This window comes from Scyliorhinus torazame, chromosome 10 (assembly GCF_047496885.1).
Source record: "Scyliorhinus torazame isolate Kashiwa2021f chromosome 10, sScyTor2.1, whole genome shotgun sequence".
NCBI classification, from domain to species: Eukaryota; Metazoa; Chordata; class Chondrichthyes; order Carcharhiniformes; family Scyliorhinidae; genus Scyliorhinus; species Scyliorhinus torazame.
This window is the reverse complement of record NC_092716.1, coordinates 66,081,109-66,107,303: the sequence shown is the minus strand read 5'-3', so window position 1 is coordinate 66,107,303 and position 26,195 is coordinate 66,081,109. Positions and strand designations below refer to the sequence as shown.

General features: G+C 45.3%; 1 protein-coding gene across 3 annotated transcripts in view; it reads left to right on the top strand.

Annotated features, from left to right (window-relative positions):
* The window catches only part of znf423 (zinc finger protein 423), a 512,581-nt gene that overhangs the window by 223,951 nt on the left and 262,435 nt on the right, over positions 1 to 26,195 (top strand). For 2 of the 3 annotated variants that reach the window (XM_072518217.1, XM_072518215.1), the window contains exons 4-5: positions 15,247 to 18,482; positions 19,413 to 19,497. In XM_072518217.1, the coding sequence (XP_072374318.1) occupies positions 15,247 to 18,482; positions 19,413 to 19,497 (3,321 nt within the window). The remainder of the gene's footprint in view (positions 1 to 15,246; positions 18,483 to 19,412; positions 19,498 to 26,195) is intronic. The other variant, XM_072518216.1, reaches the window with a different exon arrangement.

Sequence of the window (26,195 nt, the reverse complement as noted above, 5' to 3'; positions counted from 1 at the left end):
TTTGATGGGCTGAATGGCCTCCTTCTGGGATGTAGCGATTCTATGAGCAGGAGTTGGGCCACCAGCTACCCATAGGTAGCCAGGGTCATAGCGGTGCGCATAGCCTTCAAACGTTCCCCAGTATATGTGGCTAACCTGGCCCTGGTACCTCGGATCCCCATGGTCAAGACACCATCTGGAGACGCCAGAAGCTCTGTTCCCCAAAACTGAAAACGGCAACTCCCGTATCCACCTCCATTTCTAGGGAATGGCCATTGACCAAGAGTGTTGTCCTTATCGGCCTGAGGGATGATGATGCAGTTTAGCGGGCTGACAGACTTGCAAGGCCAGCACCTGAGATGGCTTCGGCTTCCGGTCTGGGTGGCACACGCACTGCTGATTTTGCCAACTTTACCTGGGTCGTGTCCTTTGACCACACTTACAGCAGCCTTGAAGCTGACACTTTGTCCTCTGGGGAGGCTTCCGTGGTACTTATAGGTTCATCCGGCCATCTTTTGAGATGCCAGAAGGTCCTGGCTGAACGTTGAGTTGGTGGTGGCTGAGGCAAATGGGAGCCTTCGCTGGAAATGCTGGCTTTATGTTTGAGGGTCCTTCTCCAGCACCCCAGTCTGAGAACGCAACTGTCCATCATCGCTTGGAGTTCTTGGGCCCCTTTCCCAGCATTCTCCAAGGATAATGTTAATTCTATATAGCCTTTACAGTCCAGGATGGGTTTTCATAGAATCACAGAATTTACAGTACAGAAGGTGGCCATTCAACCCATCAAATCTGCATCGGCCCATGGAACGAGCAGCCTACCCAAGCCCATGCCCCCACCCTATCCCAATAACCCCACCTAACCTTTTCGACACCAAGGGGCAATTTAGCGTGGCAAATCCCCCTAACCAGCACATCTTTAGATTCTGGGAGGAAACCAGAGCACCTGGAGAAAACCCGCGCAGACACAGGGAGAATGTGCAGAATCCACACAGACAGTCACCCGAGGCCAGAATAGAATCCGGGACCCTGGAGCTGAGAGACGGCAGTGCTAATCACTGTGCCGCCCCAAAATGTTCTACCAACATTTTTTTTAATATTGCGACATCGTTGATCCCACACACTAGCTGGTTGAGCAAAACTTACAGTATTACACCAGCTTCATTAATGTAGCCAGGAATTCTGTCACGGGCTTCCCAAGGGTCCTCCCCACCATGTTGAATCTGTGACGCTGGAGAATTATGGACGGCTTTGGACTGTAACGATTCTTTACTCGATCCACAAGCTCATGAAACATTTTAGTGTTAGGGGCTGCAGGGTAAGTTAAACTCTTAAAAATGCTGAACGTCGGGGCCCCGCATGCTGTCAAAAGGATTAATTTATGTCTGCCATCCCCTTCTATCCTGTTGGAGGGGAAAATGTGCTGATACTGGGGCCAGTCCTCCATGTCCACAACTTGAGGCTCAAGCTTCAGAAACGAGGGCATTTCCAGGTTTTATTTTTTGCTTTGTCTCTTACCGGAGTTATCGCTGGGGAATTTCGAAAAGGCTACCATTCTTGATCTTCGTCGCCAATGTAATAATTCCAGGAGTTGCGGAGTGAAAGGCCAAACTGGTTTCTTTTAAACTGACACACAAAACAAACGTCCCAGACCAGGATGATAGGGGACTGCTGGTCCTGGTTTGGAAGCTACGTTTAAAGATTCTGCAAACAAATCCCAGCTGGGGGGGAGGGGTGGGGGGCTCCGCCCGCCCGTTCACAGTGGGAACTTGTCTTCTATGAAGCGCATGGGTAGATCAATCAGCGATCCCCTCTGGTGATTGTGAGGGTTATCACAGATAAAAATAAGTTGAACGCTTTGGCTATTATAGTATGAAGTTGCTGACCTGGAAAATTCATTATCTTCGATTTAGCCAAAAAGGCAAGTTACCTTGTGTTTGTGTCCAATCCACTTTATTTTGAAGGTAATCTAGAATCCTGGTTTGTTACTTAATTTTTGCCGAATGTGAAGTTTGAATTTCGTGGCCAATCTCAAGTCCAGAATTATAACCTGACTCCACAAAACCCACAGACCAATATAGATTCTGTTGTAAGGATGTCGGGTGAGTGAATTTTCTCAGTTGTTTGTTTCATTGCTATTAAGAGTTGGGCACATCTACAACAAAGCAAAAAATGTCCAATTGGTTAGCAGACTGCATATCTTTGTTCCTTGGTTGTTAGTGTCTTATGAGAATAATATGGTCAGGGGACAAAGAAAGTTGCTGGGCAGCAGAATGTGCTATAAACGTTATTTTTCAGTTGTGCATTCTATGAAGTAGGTATTTGGGCATTCCTGTCACTGATCAAAAAATGGTCTCACTGGTTATTAGTGTCTATCTAAAATTGTTGCCAGTTGGCAAAAGAAGGGCTCTTGATATCAGAAACCCATTTCACTAGGACAATTGCTTCTCTGTGGACCAATTTTAAACAGGTGGCCTTATAATTTAATTGCAAGGCAGTGTTTCTCACACCTTTTACTGTGGATGCACTACTCATTCCCCCAGTGTTGCCGCCTTCCACTTCTCCAACCTATACCTGCTGCTTGAACCTCTCTCAAGTTAAAATCTACAAATTTGTATTTATTGTAGGCTAAATATTGCATAAACAAAAAAAATCTAGTCACATTGTGAGATTACAATGCATAGGTTAGCAAATTTACAATTGAACAAATCCTCACCACCTAAATGTATTCGTTCTTGGAATGTAAGAATTTGGGCTGGTCATGTTTATTGTGCAAAACAAATTGCCCTTTGAAGATGGTGATGGTCTTTCTCCTTGAACCCCTGCAGTCCTTGTATTGATGGTCTCTACCTCTTTGACCAAGCTTTTAGTCATCTGCCCTAATATCTCCTGTGGCTCGATGTTATTCCTGTGAAGCACTTTGGTTTTTTATCCTTTTACTTTAAATGCACTATATAAATATGCTGCCGATGGTGCAGCCATATTGGCATTCAGCAAGGCATTTCCCAAACACAATAGAAGGATGACCAGATCAAGAGATTGGTGACTTAGTCCTGACATTGCAGCCCCTATTCATTTTGGTGGTAGAGATTGTCCGGCTGCGAATTGTATTTGAGATAAACTTGGTTAGTTGCAGCAGTGCATCGTGTATATAATATGTTCTCAAGCCAGGTTGTGTCGGTGCTGAAGAGGATCGATATTGACCCCAGTGGCAGAGGTGACAATCTAACAAACTGTTTAGATGGTGTTGAGCTTTTGAATGTCTATGCGGCCGCATGCAACTCAGTGATACATTTTCCATCACATTTCTGATTTTAACATTTGGAGGCACTGATGGGTTGGGAGCTGACCACCACTAAGCAGGTCACCCAGCCTCTGCTCCACTCTTGTTATAGTGCCGGTAAAGCAGGTCCACTTAACCTTCTAATCATTGGTATTACCCAATATGTTAATGGTGGTGCAATTGAAGAACACCATTTGGGCGGCACAGTAGCACAGTGGGTAGCACTGTTACTTCACGGCTCCAGTGATCAGGTTCGATTCCTGGCTTTGGTCACCCGAACAGGCGCCGTAGTGTGGCAACTCGAGGATTTTCACAGCAACTTGATTGCATTGTTAATGTAAGCCTACTTGTGACACTAAAGATCTTTATTATTATTTACTTTGTTAATCCTTATTTCATTTAAAAAAAATGCAAAGATGCTCTCAGTTGGAAAAATTAGGCCAAAGTTTTATCACTTCAGCTAATGTCGATCCATTCTTTGAAGAAACTGAAGTTGATCAGGTGGGGTGCACTTATAGTGATAAATTTTCCATTAAAAGGTCTGTTGACCTCGGGCAGGAATTTCCGGTCCCAGGCTTTGGCAGCATTAGCATATTTTTATTTGGTTGAAAAGTCTTTTTGAAGACTTTATGTGAATCCTACTAATTAGTTCCAGTGTCCCAATCACTGAATGAAACTGGAGTGGACATTCTGCTATCGGTCCTCCAGCGACACTGCTGTGAGCCAGCCACAAGTCAAATTGTGAAAGAATTTCTTCTTCCCATGTTCGAACTGTTTCACCTCCAATTAGCAGAGCTGAGATCGTGAATTCAGCATGGCCAGAAACTATGGGCGGGATTCTCCAGCCGCATCCGCCCGGCGAACTGAGAATCCCACCCAAGGTCAATGGAGTCCTCCATTGTATGCAGATCGCCCGTGGTGTTCTTGCAGTGGGTGGGGCGGGAGAATCCAGCCCTATGACTGGGATTTTCCAGCCCGCCATGATGGGTACCGATACTGGAGATGTGACCAGTCAGCCAAAGGTCATTGGCTTTAGGCAGGACTGGAAAATCCCAGCCTATATCCTGTGTTCCATCACTTCGTTGGGCATTGGTACTCTATACCACCATTTGCCCGAGGCAATATCGTTAAGAGATGAACTGTTGAATGATAAAATTAGTTCAATGCTACTGCAAGATTCTATTAAGTCTGCAATGTTCCAAGTGTGGGAATACTCTGCATTTGAATAGCATGTTATAATCTCCCTCATTTTGATTATCTTTTCTAGCCCAAGCTATCGTTCTTTCATTGAACCAACTCAAACTTACTGGATGTTGCTAAAGGTTTTATGATTAAAGAGTTTTACTTTTCTCCTGAAAATGACTATTTCTTGGTATTTCTTTTAATCATTTTAAAGGACACAAACTCCGTTCCATAGCCACTATGTGCCCCTCCTTTGAAGCTGGACTAAATGTTCTCAATCTCAGAATCCTATTTGACCCTGAGCTGAGTTTCCTACTTCATACCTTGTTGATCACAAAGACTGTGTACTTCTAAAATCAGTGATGCCAGAATAAACTTTCCACACAGTACTAAGACCCCTTGGGCTAGTGCACGGCCAATTCCAGCCCTACTTTTAGAGTTGCAGCACGATTGAAATTAACAAATAATTCTTTGGCCCTTGGCTGCACAATAAATACAGTCACCAGGTTTGTAAATTTAAACAATTAATTTTATTAATAACTAACTTTATTTAAATATACAGCAAACACAACTGGTGAACTATTATCTAGTACCACCTCCCCCCTTTTTATCTCGCCCCCACCCTCTATGTGCACACACACAAGACTGACAAACAAATACAGAGGGGAAAAGAGGGCTGTAAAAATAATGATGACAGTAAAAAGGATAAGAATCTTTGTTTCAGATGGTTGTTTTTTAGCACACCTTCCTTCAGTTTAAGCTTTCAACTCGCAATTTCTGCTTTCAGTCTGTAATGGTTTTCACTGTGGATTCACCCAGGTTCTCCATTAGTTCACAAATACAACAGCCTTGCATTTCTTTCTGGAGAGAGAGAGACTCGCACAGCTTTTTCTCTTGAGAGTGCAGGACCCTCCTGTCCTGTCCTTCATCCTCTGAAACTCCCACTTGTGTAGGACCCAATCACCGCCTGTTACCGGGTAGAATACAACCTGCTGGCCAATTCATTGGCCACCAGCTAACCAATCGAACCAAATTCCTCTGATCTCTCTCGGGTGCCAAAATGTCTTGAGTTCTACTGTTCAAAGCCAGCACAGTGTACTACTTTGATAACTTTTGAGCTCCGCACTTACTCTGCTTGCCTTAAAAGCAGATGTCTCTCCCCCCCCCCCCCCTCCTCCCCCCCCCCCCCCCCCCCCCCCCCCCCCCGGGGAAAAGAGGGGATGCGACGATTCTTGGACCAACTGAGGTTCCCGAGGGTGGAGGAGCAGGAGGTGGCTGGTTTGGGGGCGCCAATTGGGGTAGAGGAGCTGGTTACAGGACTGGGGAGCATGCAGGCAGGGAAGGCTCCGGGACCGGATGGGTTCCCGGTGGAGTTCTCCAGAAAGTATGTAGACCTGTTAGCCCCGTTGCTGGTAAGGACTTTCAATGAGGCAAGGGAGGGGGGGGACCCTGCCCCCGACAATGTCGGAGGCGACGATCCCTTTGATCCTGAAGCGGGATAAGGACCTGCTGCCATGTGGGTCGTATAGGCCGATCTCGCTCCTCAACGTAGATGCCAAGTTGCTGGCAAAAGTGTTAGCTACGAGGATTGAGGACTGTGCCCCGGGGGTGATTCACGAGGACCAGACGGGGTTTGTAAAGGGCAGGCAGCTAAATACCAACGTGCGGAGGCTGCTGAATGTGATTATGATGCCATCGGTGGAGGGAGAGGCGGAGATAGTGGCAGCCATGGATGCAGAGAAGGCCTTTGACCGGGTAGAGTGGGAGTATCTCTGGCAAGTGTTGAAGAGGTTTGGGTTCGGGGGAGGGTTTATTAGTTGGGTGAAGCTCATGTATAAAGCCCCGGTGGCGAGTGTGGTCACGGCTCGTCAGAGGTCGAAGTATTTCCGGTTGTACCGAGGGTCAAAGCAGGGGTGCCCCATGTTCCCCCTGCTGTTTGCATTGGCAATTGAACCTTTGGCCATGGCGCTAAGGGAGTCGGGGAAATGGAGGGGGGTGGTCCGAGGGGGAGAGGAGCATCGAGTATCGCTGTACGCAGACGACCTGTTGCTGTATGTGGCGGATCCAGTGGAGGGGAAGGGTGAGGTCATGCAGACCCTAAGGGAGTTTGGAGACTTCTCGGGCTATAAGCTCAATGTGGGAAAGAGCGAGCTCTTTGTGGTGCATCCGGGGGATCAGGGAAGAGGGATAGACGACCTACCGCTGAGGAGGGCGGAAAGGAGCTTTCGATACTTGGGGATCCAGGTAGCTAGGAGCTGGGGGGCACTGCACAAGCTTAATTTGACGCGGCTGGTGAAACAGATGGAGGAGGACTTTAAAAGGTGGGACATGGTGCCACTCTCGCTTGTGGTTAGGGTACAGTCGATTAAAATGGTGGTCCTCCCGAGGTTTCATTTTGTATTCCAATGCCTCCCAATTGTGATTACCAAGGCCTTCTTTAAGATGGTAAGCAGGAGCATTATGGGATTTGTGTGGGCGAGTAAGACCCCGAGGGTAAGGAGGGGGTTCCTGGAGCGTAGCAGAGATAGAGGAGGACTGGCGTTGCCGAATCTGAGTGACTCCTATTGGGCAGCCAATGTGGCGATGATCTGTAAGTGGGTGATGGAGGGAGAGGGGACGGCATGGAAGAGACTGGAAATGGCGCCCTGCAAAGGAACGAGCCTGGGGTCGCTGGTGACGGCACCGCTGCCGCTCTCGCCGACAAGGTACACCACTTGCCCGGTGGTGGCGGCAACGCTAAAGATCTGGGGGCAGTGGAGACGACACAGGGGGGCGATGGTAGCCTCGGTGTGGTCCCCGATCAGAGATAGCCACCGGTTTGTCCCAGGAAGGATGGACGGGGGGTTTCAGAGCTGGCATCGGGCAGGGATTAGAAGAATGGGGGACCTGTTCATCGATGGGACGTTTGCAAGCTTAGGGGCGCTGGAGGAGAAATTTGGACTACCCCTGGGAAATGCCTTCAAGTACATGCAGGTGAGGGCGTTTGTGAGGCGGCAGGTGAGGGAATTCCCGCTGCTCCCGGCACAGGGGATTCAAGACAGGGTGATTTTGGGTGTATGGGTCGGAGAGGGTAAGGTGTCGGCGATATACCAGGAGATAAAAGAAGAGGGTGAGGAGGCTCTGGTAGAGGAGCTGAAGGGTAAATGGGAAGAGGAGCTGGGGGAGGAGATTGAAAAGGGTCTATGGGCTGATGCCCTAAGTAGGGTTAATTCCTCTTCCTCGTGTGCCAGGCTTAGCCTGATACAATTTAATGTTGTTCACAGAGCGCATATGACGGGGGCGAGGCTGAGTAGATTCTTTGGGGTGGAGGACAGATGTGGGAGGTGCGCAGGAAGCCCGGCGAATCATGCCCATATGTTTTAGTCATGCCCGGCACTGGATGGGTTCTGGAGGGGAGTGGCGAGAACAGTATCTAAGGTAGTGAAAGTCCAGGTCAAGCCAAGTTGGGGGCTAGCACTATTTGGAGTAGTGGACGAGCCGGGAGTGCAGGAGGCGAAAGAGGCCGGCATTCTGGCCTTTGCGTCTCTGGTAGCCCGGCGAAGGATCTTGTTAGTGTGGAAGGATGCGAAACCTCCCAGTGTGGAAGCCTGGATAAATGATATGGCAGGGTTTCTTAAGTTGGAAAGGATAAAGTTTGCCTTGAGAGGGTCTGTGCAGGGGTTCGCCAGGCGGTGGCAACCGTTCCTAGACCATCTCGCGGAGCGTTAGACGAAGTTCGGTCGACTGCAGCAGCGACCCGGGGGGGAGGGGGTGGGGGGGGGGGGGATATCTCTTTCTGGGGAGGGGGGAGAGGAAGAGATAGGGAAGGGGGTTCTTCGGGGGGGGGGGGGGGGGGGGGCATCTGAGCAAGAAAATACATAGACGATCTGGAAAACTGATGTGTACGGGAGGAATCCAATGTACAAAGTTCTGTATCGTATTGATTTGCCATGTTTATGTCTTGCTATGCAAGTTTTTTCTTTTTTGTTATTGGGGGGGGTTTGTTTATATGGTTGAAAATTTGGTAAAAATTCTTAAACATATTTTCAAAAAAAAGCAAAGCAGATGTCCATTTAACATTCATGGATCAAAAATGATAACAGCAAAATTAAAGAAATGAGAAATAAGGAAGTCAACAGGAAGGGGCCTTACGATTCAAGTCTGGAATACACTGCCTGGAAGTGTGGTGGAGGCAGGTTCAATCGAGGCATTCAAGAGGACATTGGATGATTATTTGAACAGAAACAATGCACAAGGGTAGGGGCAAGAGGCAGGAGAATGACACTTAAGTCATAATCCTCATTTGGTGAGCAGGTGAGGACCGGACCTACCGAATGGCCTCCTGTTCCATAACAATTCTGTGATCTATTGTTGAAATGCTCATCCATGTCATTTGTTACCTCCAGATTCAACTATCCTCACACTCTGCTGGCTGGACTTCCATCTTCCATTCTCCATCAAATTCAGCTGATTCAAAATTCTGCTGCAACACCCTATCTTTCACTGCGTTCCATCATTCCTGCCCTCTCTGATTAACATTAGCTCCTGGTCATGTGGAACTTCGGTTTTTAAATGCTCCTTCTTGAGTTAAAATCCCTCCATGGTCCTAGTCCTCCCTACTCTGTAACTTCCTACAGCTCTACAACCACCCAAGACCGCTATACACCTATAATTCTGCTCTCTTGTGCCTTTTTGATCATCCCATTGACAGCTGGCATGTCAAGGCCTAGACTCTGGAATTCTTTTAGAATCATAGAACAGAATCATAGAATCCCTACAGTACAGAAGGAGGCCATTCAGCCCATTGAGTCTGCACCAACCTTCTGAAAGAGCACACTACCTAGGCCCAAGCCCCCACTCTATCCCCGTAACCACACATAATCCTTTGGGCACTTAGGGGCAATTTTGCAGTCAGTCCACCTAACCTGCACACCTTTGGACTGGGAGGAAACCAGAGCACCCGGAGGAAACCCACGCAGCCACGGAGAGAATGCAAACTCCACACAGTCACCCAAGGCTGGAATTTAACCCAGTTCCCTGGCGCTGTGAGGCAGCAGTGCTAACCACTGTGTCACCGTGCTGCCCCATAAACACCTCTGCCTCGCTATCGTTTCTTCTTTACGTTGTTCCTGAAAACTTTACTCTTTGACCAAATCTTTAGTTACCTGCTGTAATACCTAATTGTGTGGTTCACTGCCACATTGTATTTGATAACACTGGTATGAAATGCCTTGATATGGATTTACTATGTTAAAGGTACTTTGAATGTTTCTTCATATGACTCAACAGAAGTATTTCATTAAAAAAAAAATTTAGAGTATGCAATTATTTTTTTTCCCAATTAAAGGGCAATTTAGCGTGGCCAATCCACCTACCCTGCAGATCTTTGGGTCGTGGGGGTGAAATCCACGCAAACAGGGAGAATGTGCAAACTGCACACGGACAGTGACCCCGGGGCTGGGGTCGAAACTGGGTCCTCAGCGCTGTGAGGGATGCAGTGCTAAACACTGCGCCACTGTACTGCCCAAACAGAAGTATTTTATATACTGTTTCTAAAAGAGCAATGTATAACCAAATGCTCCAACCCTTCAAGGCTGCAGTTACATGGCAACTCTTTGATCTGAGACTGGTAGCAGCCCACTTGCAATGTTAATTGACATTGTATTGCAGTCTGAGGTCAGCGTGACCAGTTGGCAGGCGTTTTTTAAATTAGGTTTTGCACTGGGCTGCAAATGGTCTCCTGGATGATGTTTCATACTGATGTGCTTTGACAACATCAATTATACCGTCACATCTCATGTTGATTCATGTTCAGGTGTAAATCAATTAGATGTTAAAATGCAGTACCATGACAATTAGTTGACAAGCTATCACAATCAAGGTAGAGGTACTTGCAGATAACGTTTGTTGTGTGTCTGTGTCATACATATATAAATACATCCTTGTTCCAATAAAAACAATAAAACATCTCCAGATCCTTCACAGGAGAGTTATCAAACAAAAATTGACACAGAGCCAAAGAGAGGACATTAGGTTGGATGATCAAATACTTGGTCAAAGAGTTATGTTTTAAGAAGCATCTTAAAGAAGGAAATAGAAGTAGTGAGGGGAAAACGATTAGGAACGGAATTTCAGAGTTTAGGGTCTCAGCAGCTGAAGGAATGGCTGAAGAAATTATTAAAATTGGCAAGCTCAAAAAGCCAGAATTGGAGGAGTGCAAGAGGGCTTTCAGGCTGGAAGAAGTTGTAGTGATGGGGAGCGACAAGGCCATGAAAAGATTTGAAAATGGGATGAGAATTTTAATATTGAGGCACTGAATTAATGGTGAATGGGGCTTGGTGCAATTTAGAAAATGGACAAAATTTTGGATGAACTTCAGTTTTGGAGGTGGAAGATGGTAGAATGGCCAGGTGTTGGAATACCCAAATCTGGGAGTAACAAAAGAATGGATCAGGATTCCAGCAGCCTATGAGGTGAGATAGGGGTTGTGCAATGTTTCATATAGGAGGTCAGGAAAATACATTTTATAGTCTGTCTTTATCTTCATCTTTGCAAAGCTTCTGCTGTCACAAGTTGTACATTGCCATTTGTACCGCCACATCATTGTTATTAGTAATTCGATTAAACCTTGGATTATACCTAGTAAATTTCATCATCAGAATGGGACAGTGATCGTTGACTTGCTTGTTTTAGAAACTCTTTTTTAACTAATTATGTATTTTCGGTAGTTTGTATGATAGCCGTGCCTGCATTGGTAGAACCCTCGCCTCTGAGTCAGAAGTTTGTGGGTTCAGGTCCTACTCGGACCTCATCACAAAAACCTAGGCTGACTTCAAGCACAGTTCTGAGAGGCTGATACACTTGCAGCTGTCATCTTTTGAATGAGACATTAAAACCGTGGCTCCATGTGCCCATAGGGTGGTCCTAAAAGATCTCGCTGGCACTGCTTTGAAGAAGAGTTAAACCCAGTGTCCTGACCAATATTTATCCCTCAATCTCGATGGGCCGAATGGCCTCCTCCTGCACTGTAAATTCTATGATAATCTATGATTAATCTAGGACAAAGGTTCGGCACAACATCGTGGGCAGAAGGGCCTGCTCTAGGCTGTATTTTTCGATGTTCTATGTTCTAATCAATAGCACAAAAACCTATTATCTAGTCATGATCACATTGCTATCTGTGTTCAAACAACGACTGCATTTCAAAAGCACTTAGTTGGTTGTAAATTGCTTTGAGATGTCAGGTCGTCATGAAAGGCATATATAAATGTAAATCGTTTTAATTAAATTGCAGACTAAATATTGTTTCAATGCTCGGAAAAAGCTATACACTGGAAAATATAAAAAGTAGAAAGCTAAGTAGGTTTTTGGACATGCATCTTACTAATGACTCCAGTTTTGCTAGAGCTTCTTTATGCCACACTGGCCAGATGCTGCGTTGATGTCAAAGGCAGTCACTTCACCTCACCCCTGGAGTTTGCGCTCTTTTGTCCATATTTGGACCAAGGCTGCAATGAGAGCAGAAGCTGAGTGGCCCTGGCGGAATCCAAACTGAGCATTGGAGAGCAGATTCTTGCTGAGTAAATGTCGCTTGAGAGCACTGTTGACAACATCTTCCACTACTTTGCTGATGATCGAGAGTAGACTGATGGGGTGGTAATTGGCCAGGTTGGATTTTTCCTGCTTCTTGTGGACAGGACCTACGTGGGAAATTTTCCACATTTCTGGGTAGGTGCCAGTGTTGTGGACAGGACCTACGTGGGAAATTTTCCACATTTCTGGGTAGGTGCCAGTGTTGTACATGTACTGGTACAGCTTGACTAGGGGTGCAGCTATTCTGGAACACATGTCTTCAGTACTCTTGTTGGAATGCTGTCAGGATCCATTGCCTTTGCTCTATCCAGTGCTTTTAGCTGTTTCTTGATATCATATGGATTGAATTGAATTGAACACTGACATCTGCGATGCTGGGATGTCTGTAAGAGGCCAAGATGGATCATGCACTCAGCCTTGTCTTTTGCACTGATATGCTGGGCTCCTCTTTCATTGAGGATGGGGATATTTGTGGAGTCTCCTCCTCCAGCTAATTGTTTAATTGTCCACCACCATGCGGCACGATAGCACAGTGGTTAGCACCGTTGCTTCACAGCGCCAGCGACCCGGTTTCGATTCCCGGCTTGGGTCACTGTCCGTGCAGAGTCTGCAATTTCTCCCTGTGTCTGCGTGGGTTTCCTCCGGGTCCTCCAGTTTCCCAAAAGACGTGCTTGTTAGGTGAATTGGACATTTGGAATTCTCCCTCTGTGTACCCGAACAGGTGCCGTAGTCACCTTTTCACAGTAACTACATTGCAGTGTTAATGTAAGCCAACTTGTGAAACTAATGAAGATTATTATTATTATGGCTGGATGTGGCTGGACTGCAGAGCTTAAATCTGATCCGTTGGTTGTGGGATCACTTAGCTCTGTATTACATGCTGCTTACACTGTTTGGCATTCAAGTACTCCTGTGTTGCAGTGTCAGCAGGTTGGCACCTCATTTTTAGGGATTCCTAGTGTTGCCCTTGATATGCCGTCCTGCACTCTTCTTTGAACCAGGATTGATTCTCCGGCTTGATGCTAATGGTAGAGTGGATATATTCCCAACCACGAGATTACCGATTGTGGTTCTATACAATTCTGTTGCTCTGTTACTGGAATTTGTTTTTCATCACTATCTAAAGATAAAAGAGATGTTGCAAGTAATATTTTTTATTGAAAAAGAAGCCTTGTGCATGTACACATTTATGAATTAAAAAGCACATTTAGATGGTGTGATACAAATGTTGCCCTTGTAGAGCTCTGATGAAGAAATTAATAACCATATAAATTTAGTCTCTGAAGGCCTAATGCAGTTTTCCCAAAGTTAAGCAAAACCCAGTCAGTTGGTCCACATTGTAAGGAGAGTCCGGCTTTTAATTTTTTTCCAGTAATTTTCTCAGTACACTGAACGTCTTGTTACACTGATATCCATCACTCAGATCACTTATGGTCCAAGTAGCTCACATTTTCAGTAGCAAAAGTGATTTGCTGATTAATGGTCTACATGTGTGTGCACACACACTCACACACATACAATCACTCATACACACACAATAACTCCCGTACGCACAATCACTCCCATACGCACAATCACTCCCATACGCACAATCACTCAAACACAGACAATCACACACGCACGCAATCACACACACACCAAATCTCACATGCACAATCGCACACAATCACACAGATGCAGAGTCGCACACAAATACACAATCAGGCACATGCACAATCATACACAAACAATCGTGCACACTCAGTCACATACACGCACATAATCACACACACAACCACACACAATCTTGGTCCAACAGTACCACATGAGTTACATTGAAGGTGCCAATAGTTCAGCTTCATTTCTGTATGTAATAAATTTTGCTGCAAATGTTTAATATTAGCGTCCCTAGTTGCCAATTCCCTGATGTGAATATAGAAAAAGCATTCTAAAAGCCACATGATCTTTGCTACTGTATTTGAACAAGCCTATTTTAGAGGATTAGCACTTTTTAATGACCTTAATCCTCTGTAAAGTGTTTTTTTTTACATTCTTCTGAATTTTGGATTTTGCAGCAATAATAGTTTGCAAATGCAGGACAAGCACGTGTTTCTAAATTAACCAAGTGTTTATATCAAAAATAAGTTGATGCAGTGACATTTATTAAAACTATTTAAAGAGTCTACAACATTTGATTCTACAGAGAGGCTGTTATAAAATAAAGGTCATATTGTGCCGCTGCAAAAACCATTAGGGATCAGTGTGGGGTAGTATTTTCTTATCAAGTGGCCTTGGAAGAAAGATGGTTTGGGGATTTGTTCTACCTCTGCATAATAATGTGTGTACCAATGACAGTGTATCTTAGGTAGAAATATATTTGTTTGATACTTAAAGTGAAAGCACAGCATAATTTCCAGAGAAATATTTTGACATTTCAATTGAATTGTATTTTGAGAATTTGGTTATCAAACAAAACAATGTGATAGCATTCTCAACTGCTGTCAGTTGGGAGGGTGCCAAACAGAGGGATGGAGTATTGGAATACGTGGCACCCAGAGTAACTGTTGGCACTGGATCCAGTTGCTAAATCTTCTTCATTTGAGATATAGAACATAGAACATACAGTGCAAAAGGAGGCCATTTGGCCCATCGAGTCTGCACCGACCCACTTAAGCCCTCACTTCCACCCTATCCCCGTAACCCAGTAACCCCTCCTAAACTTTTTGGTCACTTAAGGGCAATTTAGCATGGCCAATCCACCTGACCTGCACGTCTTTGGACTGTGGGAGCAAACTGGAGGACCCGGAGGAAACCCACGCGGGGAGAACGTGCAGACTCCGCACAGATAATGACCCAGCGGGGAGTCGAACCTGGGACCTGGCGCTGTGAAGCCACAGTGCTATCCACTTGTGCTACCGTGCTACCCATATGTTAGATGAAGGGAATAAAACATCATCATTTTTTAAATTTTAGTCAGTTTTTAATGCTTTTAATATTCATGGTAAATGAAATCAGATTTGATAGATTACCTGGAAGTGTCAATAATTGTAGGAACATTTTCTGAAGCCTATCATTCAACCATGAAGTAGTTCCTATTTGGCAAAAATGTATATTATTTGTTACAGTTAATTTTATCATTGTTTATGCTAGCTTGATAAAATCTCAGACTCTTAACGTAATAAAGCTGCATGGTCTAAAAATGGTTTGTCAAGTAAATTGGGAATTGAGTTTCATAATCTTCCTTTCCTTTGCAGATGGTGACGATGACCCACAAGTTTCATGGGTAGCTTCATCGCCCTCCAGTAAAGATATTGCATCACCCTCCCAGCTGCTCGGAGAGGGCTGTGATCTCGGTCTTGTGGATGAAGAAGGAGGGACCGGTTTGCCCTACCCTTGTCAATTTTGCGACAAATCATTCAGCCGTTTGAGTTACCTTAAAAGGCATGAGCAAATCCACAGTGACAAACTTCCCTTCAAGTGTACGTTTTGTAGCCGTCTATTCAAACATAAACGAAGTCGTGACCGTCACATCAAACTTCACACTGGAGACAAAAAGTACCATTGTCATGAGTGTGAAGCAGCTTTTTCTCGCAGTGATCACCTCAAGATCCACTTGAAAACTCACAGCTCAAGCAAGCCATTCAAGTGTACAATTTGTAAACGTGGGTTCTCCTCCACAAGTTCATTACAAAGTCACATGCAGGCTCACAAGAAGAACAAGGATCATGTTAGCAAGCTTGATAAGGAGATGAAGAAAGAAGATGTTGTCTGCGATTATTGCGATGAGACATTCAATCAAGCTGAAGACTTGGAAAAGCATATAGCAACAAATCACCCACAGATTTGTGAGAAAGCAGAATTGCAGTGCATCCATTGCCCTGAAGTATTTGCAGAAGAAAATGCACTGATCAATCACATTGATCTTGCCCATGGGAATAAGAAACATAAGTGCCCAATGTGCCCAGAACAGTTTCCTACAGTGGAAGAAGTCTATTGCCACTTGGATAGCCACAGACAACCAGATTCCAGTAATCATAGCATAAGTCCTGATCCTGCTACAGGAAGTGCAGCTTCAATGAGCAGCACAACCCCAGATTCCAGTGCTTCAGTCGAACGAGGCTCCACACCAGATTCTACCCTAAAGCCATCCAGAAGTCACAGGAAACCTTCAGGGTCCTTGGAAAGAGAAGGAAGCCAAAACTCCTGGTCACCAAAAGTGACCTATAGCTGCCCATATTGTTCTAAACGTGATTTCAGTAGCTTGGCTGTCCTAGAAATTCATTTAAAAACTATTCACTCAGATAAACCTCAGCAAAGTCACACGTGCCAGTTCTGCCTTGATTCACTTCCCACTTTGTATAACTTAAATGAGCATGTCCGGAAAGTCCACAAAAATAATGTTTTTCCAGTAATGCAGTTCACCAGTGCATCTACATTTCACTGCAATTACTGCCCAGAAATGTTTGCAGACCTAAATAGTTTGCAGGAACACATACGGATTACACATTGTGTTCCAAATGCGCTCTCTCAAGATGGAAACCATACTTTCTTCTGTTCCCATTGTTCACTGGGATTTCTTACAGAATCTTCACTCTCAGACCACATTCAGCAGGCTCACTGCAATGCAGGAAATCCCAAGCTGGAATCTCCAGTACTACAAGCCACACAGTCCTTCATGGAAGTTTACTCCTGCCCTTACTGCACCAATTCACCCATTTTTGGAACCATTCTTAAGCTCACAAAGCACATCAAGGAAAACCATAAGAACATTCCACTCGCAGCAAACAGTGGCCGAAAATCAAAGTCAGAGCACAGTCCCGTTTCTTCTGATGCAGAAGTCTCTTCTCCCAAAAGACAAAGGTTGTCAGCAAGTGTACCTTCACTATCAAACGGTGAATACCCATGCAATCAATGTGACCTCAAATTCTCCTCTTTTGAAAGTTTCCAAAGCCATCTGAAGTCACATTTGGAAATTCTTCTGAGGAAGCAGTCTTGTCCACAGTGTAAAGAGGATTTTGATTCCCAGGAATCCCTATTGCAACACCTTACCATACACTACATGACAACCTCTACTCATTATGTCTGTGAGAGTTGTGACAAGCAATTTTCCTCAGTGGATGACCTACAGAAGCACTTGCTGGATATGCATACTTTTGTGCTATATCACTGCACATTGTGCCAAGAAGTGTTTGATTCCAAGGTCTCCATCCAAGTGCATTTGGCAGTGAAGCATAGTAACGAAAAGAAGATGTATCGTTGCACAGCCTGTAATTGGGATTTCCGAAAGGAGGCAGATCTTCAGCTGCACGTCAAGCATAGCCATTTAGGCAATCCAGCAAAGGCCCGTAAATGTATATTCTGTGGTGACACGTTCAGTACAGAAGTGGAATTGCAATGCCACATCACAACACATAGCAAAAAATACAACTGTAAATTTTGCAGTAAGGCTTTCCATGCTATTATTTTGCTAGAAAAGCACTTGCGGGAGAAACACTGTGTGTTTGACAACAGTAGCCAAAATGGTACTGCAAATGGCATTGTGTCGTGCAACAAAAGAGTGGAGACTGATCTCCAAAACATATTGATGAAAAACCAGGAAGCTCTAAACAGCCATGAAGCTAGTGAAGATGATATTGATGCTTCAGAACCAATGTATGGCTGTGATATCTGTGGTGCAGCATACACTATGGAGGTCCTTCTTCAGAATCACAGGTTGAGAGATCACAACATTCAACCTGGAGAAGATGATTGTTCACGGAAAAAGGCTGAATTCATCAAAGGGAGCCATAAATGCAACATCTGTGCCAGGACGTTTTTCTCGGAGAGTGGCCTCCGAGAGCATATGCAGACCCATCGTGGACCTGCAAAGCACTACATGTGTCCTATTTGTGGTGAGAGGTTCCCTTCACTTCTAACACTGACTGAGCATAAGGTCACGCATAGCAAAAGTCTTGATACGGGAACTTGCAGGATCTGCAAAATGCCACTGCAGAGCGAGGAGGAATTCATTGAGCATTGTCAGATGCATCCAGACCTGAGAAACTCTCTCACGGGGTTCCGTTGTGTAGTTTGCATGCAGACAGTCACGTCTACTCTTGAGCTGAAAATTCATGGAACATTCCACATGCAAAAATTATCAGGAAACTCTGCATCATCATCTCCAAATAATCAGAGTCATCAGAGACTCTACAAGTGTGCTTTATGTCTGAAAGAGTTTAGGAACAAACAGGACTTGGTGAAACTTGACATCAATGGCTTGCCCTATGGCTTATGTGCAGGATGCATGAATAGAGGTACCAATGGCCAGTCTTCAAATGCAACTCAACAGGAAAACAATGAACGAACCAGCGCCAGTCTTCGGTGTCCTGATTGTGCGGTTAAGTTTGAAACTGTGGAGGATTTGGAGAGTCATATTCAGATAGACCATAGAGAAATGACACCAGAAACAAGTAGCCAGAAAAAGTCATCGCAGGCATCACCCGCTCCAAGGGTAAGAAAATAAAAATTCATTAATATTAGGAACAGAAAGAGAAATCAATATTAATACAGTACTCCTTAGGAAGGATAGTGTATGTAAATATGTAAATATAATACACTCTGCGGTGGGGGGGGGGGGGGGGTCTTTATTGATATTGTTGTGTAGAGTACAGGTTTTTGGAAAAATCTTGAAAACATTTCAACTGGTACAATTAATAACTGAAAGGTGAATTTTCAAGTTGAATTGATTTAAGAGTATGTATAACTTTAAAACAAAGTCTTGTGGTGCGGTGGGTAGGATCTCTGCCTCTGAGCCGAATGCTCCGGGTTTGAGTCATAGAGTTATAGAATTTACAGTGCAGAATGAGGCCATTTGGCCCATCGGGTCTGCACCTGCCCTTGGAAAGAGCACCCCACTCAAGCCCATGCCTCCACCCTATCCCAGTAACCCCACCTAACCTTTTTGGACACTAAGTGCAATTTATCATGGCCAATCCAGCTAACCTGCACATCTTCGGACTGTGGGGAGGAAACCGGAACACCCGGAGGAAACCCACGCAGACACGGGGAGAACGGGCAGACTCCGCACAGACAGTGACCCAACTCAGTACTTGATGGCCAAGGCCGGGAGTATCAACCTGCAAAACCATGCCAACACGCCAGTGGCTGGCGTTAAGAATGGGAGACACTCCTGGCCAAAACCATGGTTTTAATTCCTGTTGTGGCTGAGTTAAATTTGGGAACTGCCCCCTGAGGGCACCACGGACAAAAACACTGTCCAGCAAAACAGCGCACGTTGAAGCACCAGCAGACAGTGCGTGAAGGACCTGCATTCAGGCAAAGCGCACATGAATGACAACTTTAAATAAACAGTGCTAAATGAGTACACTTAATAAATAAATGAGTAAATAATAGTTTCCTTCATCTTATAATTGTCGGACAGAAGAAGACCTATCAGTGCATCAAATGCCAGATGACTTTTGAGACTGAACGGGAAATACAGATCCATGTTGCAAATCATATGATTGGTAAGAATTTTTTTTTCATTTTATCATTTGAATTTTCTGGTAAGGTCACTCTTTGAATGCAAGGTTTTGACTTATTTGTTTATTTATTTATTTGACAGTAAAATCTTTGCTGAGCTACAAGCTGCAGTACGTGTTTAATTGTAATGTGAACATTCCATGGATGTTCACATAGATTCCTTGGGTCGGGCTGAGTAGAGTGGAGAAGTAATGCAGAATGGATCAAACTATGTTTTGCTAAACACGTCTTTTTTTCCACATAATTTTTCCATAGTGTGTGTTTGTGTGGATATAGTTGGTGATCCAGACTATTTCAGCGTCAGCACTTCTTCTACTTTCTGCTCCATTACATTTTTGGGTTTTAATATTAACTCTAATAATATTAGAACTACTGGCTAGGAAAGTCCTTGGACCTGCTCCTGCTTTGCCAGCGTAAGTTTTAACAGGGATTCCACTGCACTGCTAGCAAAGTAATGACAACAAAGAGGGGACAGATGCAAAAAAATGTCCCATGCAATGTTCAGCTTTTCATCACTCCGAGAGCCAAACCACACCAAGCAAAGTGTAATGTGTGTGTGTGTGTTTGTATGTGGCCATTGGGTGAACTCAAGGTGGGGCTCACTTGTGATGATCCCTCTCCAGTGCATGCATATAGTCAAACAATGTGGTGATACTCAATTGGGGAATGCACTGTGGGCTGCCGCTGACTTTGAACTGCATTGAACCAGCAAGAGGAGGACAGAAAAGATAGAATAAAGAAGTCTTAAAGCAGTGATAGATGAAGTGCAAGGTTTTGGTAATATTAATGAATGTACAGTAATCTACGTATTTTGTTTTGTATTAATATGTCAGCCAATTTAATACAGTAGAGTAAAACATCTTGCATAAAAGCAGAAAATGTTCAAAATATTCAGCTGGTCAAGCAGCTTCTGTGGAGAGAAACTTTCAGATCAGTGACCTTTTGATGACTTGTACTACATCTGGCACATTGCTTCAACAACAGCAAAGCACTGAAATGTATTTTTAGTATTTAGTTCAGTAGTTAGGTTACTGGCAAAACTGGATGTTTTGTCTTAAAATAAATTTTTAACAAGATGTGACTGGTTTGGCATAGTTGCAAGGAAATATTGTGCATGAAACCAAGTATGAACATTTTTACTGTAACTATAACTTTCAGAAATTGATGGTTGATCATAGAATAGTGTTGGATTTTCCTTAGAATTTCTATCCGATTCAGTGCCGTGAATGGGTAAAATAGGGAGGGCTGTTGCTCATCACCTCAAGATTGTCAGCCCCTTTAAATGGGTGATGAAGTAGGCATGGCTAATCCCTCTGACCTGTTTTCCCAACCTCCACTCCAAACTTTTTATACAGCCAAAATGTACAATTGACAAGAAGAAGAACAGTAAGATAATGTTTGAGGTGGATAATGCTTGGGGGAGGATGTTTGGGTTACTGCAACTGAGCAGTTGCTTTCCTTACTCAGAGTGCTTTGGCGTTCAATCAGTTTTATTGCTACTTTTATTCAGCTCTGTTAGACGTATAGTTTTGGATTGGGGACATGAATTTCCCGGTGGGAAATCCCTCTATTCCTTTACTATAAATAGTAGATGGAGCATACTAGATTGGAGCCACTTAGAATGAGGTGTCACAGAAATTCTTTTTTCTTTGTATGCACATATTAACTCACTGAAGTTCACAGAACAGGGAGAAGATCTTTTATTAATAATAACTGCTTCTCAGAAGACTGTTAATCTACTAACCCCATCCCACCCACTGGCTTTGGAAAAAGTTGTCAGCTGCTGGCAGCAGAAGGGCGACCTACTTCAACCAGGTAAACAGCATTGTCTCTACCAGTTAAGGTCACTACTGCTTTGAAATTCTTTGCCACTGGATTCTTCAAGGTAGTATCTGGTGACCTTTCCCACATTATGCAGGCCACAACTCATCACCACAGCAAAAAGGTCACTGATACTCTGTTCAGGAGTGCTGCACAATTCATATCCTTCCCAATGGAATCAGAGAAGCTAAGGGAAAGAGCGAGTTGCAGCCTGGATGGTTCCCAAATGTGCAAGCAGCAACTGACAGAAGCAGATAGCACTCAAAACCCTGTATGTCAACCACCTAACTTTCATGAGTGGGAAAGGCTTTCATTCTATTAATGTTCATCTAGTGTGCACGGTGCCAATCACCTTATAATGCATGTGAGGGGGAGGTGGTGACATAGTGGTATTAGTAAACCAGAGACCAACAGCAATGCTCTGAGGACCTGGGTTCGAATCCCACCACTGCAGATGGTGAAGTTTGAATCAAATAAACTTTGGTGTTAAAAATGTTAATGATGACCACGGAACCATTGTTGATTATCATAAAAACCCATCTGGTTCATTAATGCCCTTTAGGGAAGGAAATCTGCCATCCTTACCTGGTCTGGCCTACATATGACTCCAGATCCACAGCATTGTGGGTTCATAGGGTTGACTCCTAACTGCCCTCTGACATGGCTCAGCAAACCATTCAGTTTAAGGGTAATTAGGGATGGACAATAAATACTGGTCCAGCCAGTGACACCCACGTCTCTGGGAGTTCATCCCATTTATTTTCTAAAATATTAGGCCCTAAAGTCCTCATCCCTCACATGCCTAAGCTTCCCCCGCCCCATGCCCATACATGAGAAAACAAGAAATTGGAGCAGAAATGGACTACATACACTGTCAAGCCATTCAATACGATCATGGCTTTTAAAAATATATGTTTTTATTCAGCAAGGTTTTTCATTATAACAAGGTAAAAACGAAACAATACCATATAACAAACATCATTGCAAAATACACCTACCCACAACCACCACTCCAACCCCGCGTAAACAAATAAAACTTAGCACAAACCAACCCCTCCCTCAACAACCACCTATGCACAATGCCATGAAAAAGGAGATGAAAGTCAGCCACCGCGAGTAGAACCCTTCCATGACCACCCCCCCCCCCCCCCCCCCCGATGGCATATTTCACCTTCTCAAGATACAAAAGTTCCATTAGATCACTCAGCCAGGCCAAGGCACTGGGTGATACTGGGGACCTTCACCCGAGTAGAACTCACCTCTGGGCTATTAATGAGGCGAAGGTAAGAACGTCCACCTTCACCCCGTCTGCAGCACCCGCGAGCTTGACACACCGAAAATAACCATCAACGGGCACGGCCCGAGCGGAATACTCAAAATCCCTGACATGCTGCTGAAAAAGGAGACCGAGAAGCTTGCAAGTTTAGAACAAGACCAGAACACGTGCATATGATTCTCCGGTCCTCCAGCACAGCGATTGCATCAATCTTCCACATCCGGGCAGAACCCACTCATCCGCACCCTGGCCAATGTGCCATGTGCGGCACCTTGAACTGGATCAAGCTGAACCCAGCACAAGTGGAGGTGGAGTTGACCCTGTGAAGAACCTCATCCCCCCCCCCCCCCCCCCCCCACACACGAGTTGACCCTCCCACTTTCTCTTTACTTGCTCCAAAGATACCTGCTCTGTCGACAGGATCCGGCCATAGGTATCTGAAATCCTCCCTACACCGAGCTCGGTCAGTGTCAGGAACCTGTCCAAGAGCAAGGGCGATGGTGTCAGGGGAAACAAACTATTCTCATTCAGCAAAAAAGTCGCAAACCTGCAGGTACCTAAATACATTAGCTCTCGGGAGCTGGAACTTCTCCCAACAACTCCTCCATACCGCGAACCTCCCTTCGATAAACATGTCCCAAACTTCTCCAACCCTACCCTCCCCCAAACCCTGAACGCCAAGTCCAACCCAGGCGGCACAAACAAATACTTCCTGAAAATAGGGGCCAACATTGACATGGAGCCCAGCCTAAATTACTGCCTAAACTGACTCCAAATCCTCAAAGTGGCCACCACTACCAGGCTTGTGATGAATTTTGCAGGGGAAAACAAAAGTGGGGCAGTGACCAGCGCCCTCAGACTCTTTCCTCTACATGAGCCCACCTCCATCCGCCTCCATATAGAATCTGGATCCCTAAGCCGCCCTCGCACCATCTCAATATTTGCAACCCCATAATCCCTACGAATCCGTGGTGTCTTGCCTGCCCAAATAAAGGAGGATATCATTTTATTAACCCTACAAAAGAAAATTTTGGGGAGAAAAACGTTGAGACACTGAAACAATCTCAGAAGGACATTTATTTTCACAGTCTGCACCCTGCCCTCCAAGGTCAGAGGGGGGACTTCCCACCTTTTCAAATCACCTTGACCCCATTCACCAGACTGGCAAAGTTAAGTTTGTGGAACGAGGCCCAATTGTTGGCAACCCGGATTCCCAGATAATGGAAGTTAGTCCTGACCAGGTGAAATGGCAGCTTTCCCAGATCAGCTCCCCTCCCTGGGGGATTCACCAGAAAGTATTCATTTTTGTCCAAATCCAACTTGTAGCCCGTGAATGAGCCATACCCCTAAGTAGCTTCATTATCTCCTCTACATTGGAGAGTGGGTCCATGATATACAGAATCAGATAATCCGCATCTAAAGATACTCTATACTCCTCCTCCTCCTCCTCCTCCTTCCCCCCCCCCCCCCACCCACCCCCTCTCTCCCCGCCACTCTATTCCCCCTCCACCGAATGGACAACCTCAACGCAATGGCCAGAGGCTCGATTGCCAAGGCAAACAAAAGAGGAGAAAATGGACAACCCTGCTCTGTACCCCTGTTCAATAGGAAGTAACCTGGACTCGGGGTATTCGTACACACACTTGCGGTGGGGGCCTTGTGCAAGAACTGGATCCGTGGTGTAAATTTTGGCTCAAAGCCAAACCTTTTCAAAAAGGTACTCCCACTCGACCCTATCAAACGTTTTTTCAGTGTCTATTAAAATAATCACCCCTGGGAAGGGGGACATAACGTCATTTGACAATCTCTGTTGGCCGACAACTCCGGTCCTGAACAAAACCACTCACCGTTCGAATGCCATATCTATCTCCCAGGAGGCAGCCTGCTGCCTCAGCTGGTGCTCCAAAAGACGACTGGCCTCTTACCCATATTTGTAGAATGTCCCCCTCGAGGGCCGCAGCTGGTTCACCACCTTGCCTGTCGAGAGCAGATCAAAATTCACCTGCAGTTTCTTCCTGCTTGCCAATAACTCCGGTCTCGGGGCAATCGAGTACTGGTGGGCCACCTCGAGAATGGAATCCACCAGCTTCTGCTTCTCCACCCTTCCAAATTTATCCCTATGCACTTTGTAGGAGATTTATCTCCCCCCTAATAACTGCTTTCAAAGTCTCCCAAAATGTGGAAGGTGAAACTGCCTCATTCCTATTGAACCCAATGTATTCCCCAATGGTGGAGGATATACGCTCACAGAATCCCTTGTCCGCCAGTAACGGCGTGTCCAATCTCCACGAAGATAGCTGAGCGGGGCCCAACTCCAACATCAAATCCACAAAGTGCGGAGCAAGATCCGAGATAACAGTCGCTGAATACCTTGCCCCTTCACCCCAGGGAGAAGAGACCTACCCACCATAAAGAAGTCAATCCGGGCGTAGATCCGACCGATGTGCGAGAAAAAAGAAAACTCCTTATCCCTCGGATACCTGAAACTCCATGGGTCTGGCCCCCCCCCCCCCCCCCCCCCCCCCCCCCCAATCCCCCATCTGTTCCATAAATCCCAATATCGCCTTCACAACCCCTGATGGACTCAGAGACTTGGGACTTGATCTATCCAACCTAGGATCCAAAACGCAATTGAAGTTCCCCATCCCCCCACCAGAATAATTGATGTGAATCCAGATCCAGAATAGAAGCCAGCACCTTATTGATAAACGCCGTATCATCCCACTTCAGTGCATTCACATTGACTAGTACCACCCACATACCCGCCAACGACCCACTGACAATTGCATACCTCCCACCTGGGTCTGCCAATATTTTTGCAGCTGAAAAAGATAACTTCTAGATCAACACTGCAGCCCACTGAGTTCTGCCATTGACACCCGAATGGCGTACCTGCCTCACTCAGTCCTTCCACAACTTTGTTTGTTCCCTGATCTATAAACTGGTCCCCTGTAAAAACAACACCTCAGCCATCAAACTTTCCAGATGCGCAACCCCCCCACCCTCCCCCCGCAACCCACCCACCCCCACCTCCCGCAGCCATACCCAACATGTGGGGTAATCCAGCCGCAACTCAGCGAGCGTCAATATCAGGCCTGCAAAACTTCTCGTAAGACCAGAACAAAGACAAAGAATTTGTCACCGTTCGCATTCAACCCTCCCCCTCCCCACCCCACCGTCCAACCATACCACACCCCAATGAACAAACAACAGCCCAAGGGAGAACAAAGGCCCCTTTCCTCCCTCCCCACTTCCAACTCCAGACAAAACAAAAACAAAGATCTTTCGCTCATTAGCTTAAATAAAACCCTGAAGAAATGAGCTGCGGATACCCCTACTCCACCGTTCCCATTAACTAACTTCATAGCTAACAAGGTGACCCCTGCACAGGGTAAAAACCAGAAAAATAATCATACCAACAACCAGCCCCCTGTCCACATCCAACTTTAAAAGATAGAGGAAAAAAAAACTAACACCCATTTAACAACCCCATGAATACAAATTACAACCTCCAGCTTTGCCTGAGCAAACCCCCAGCAAATTCCCATAACCGCACCCCTCACCACATCCCACAATAAATACAGA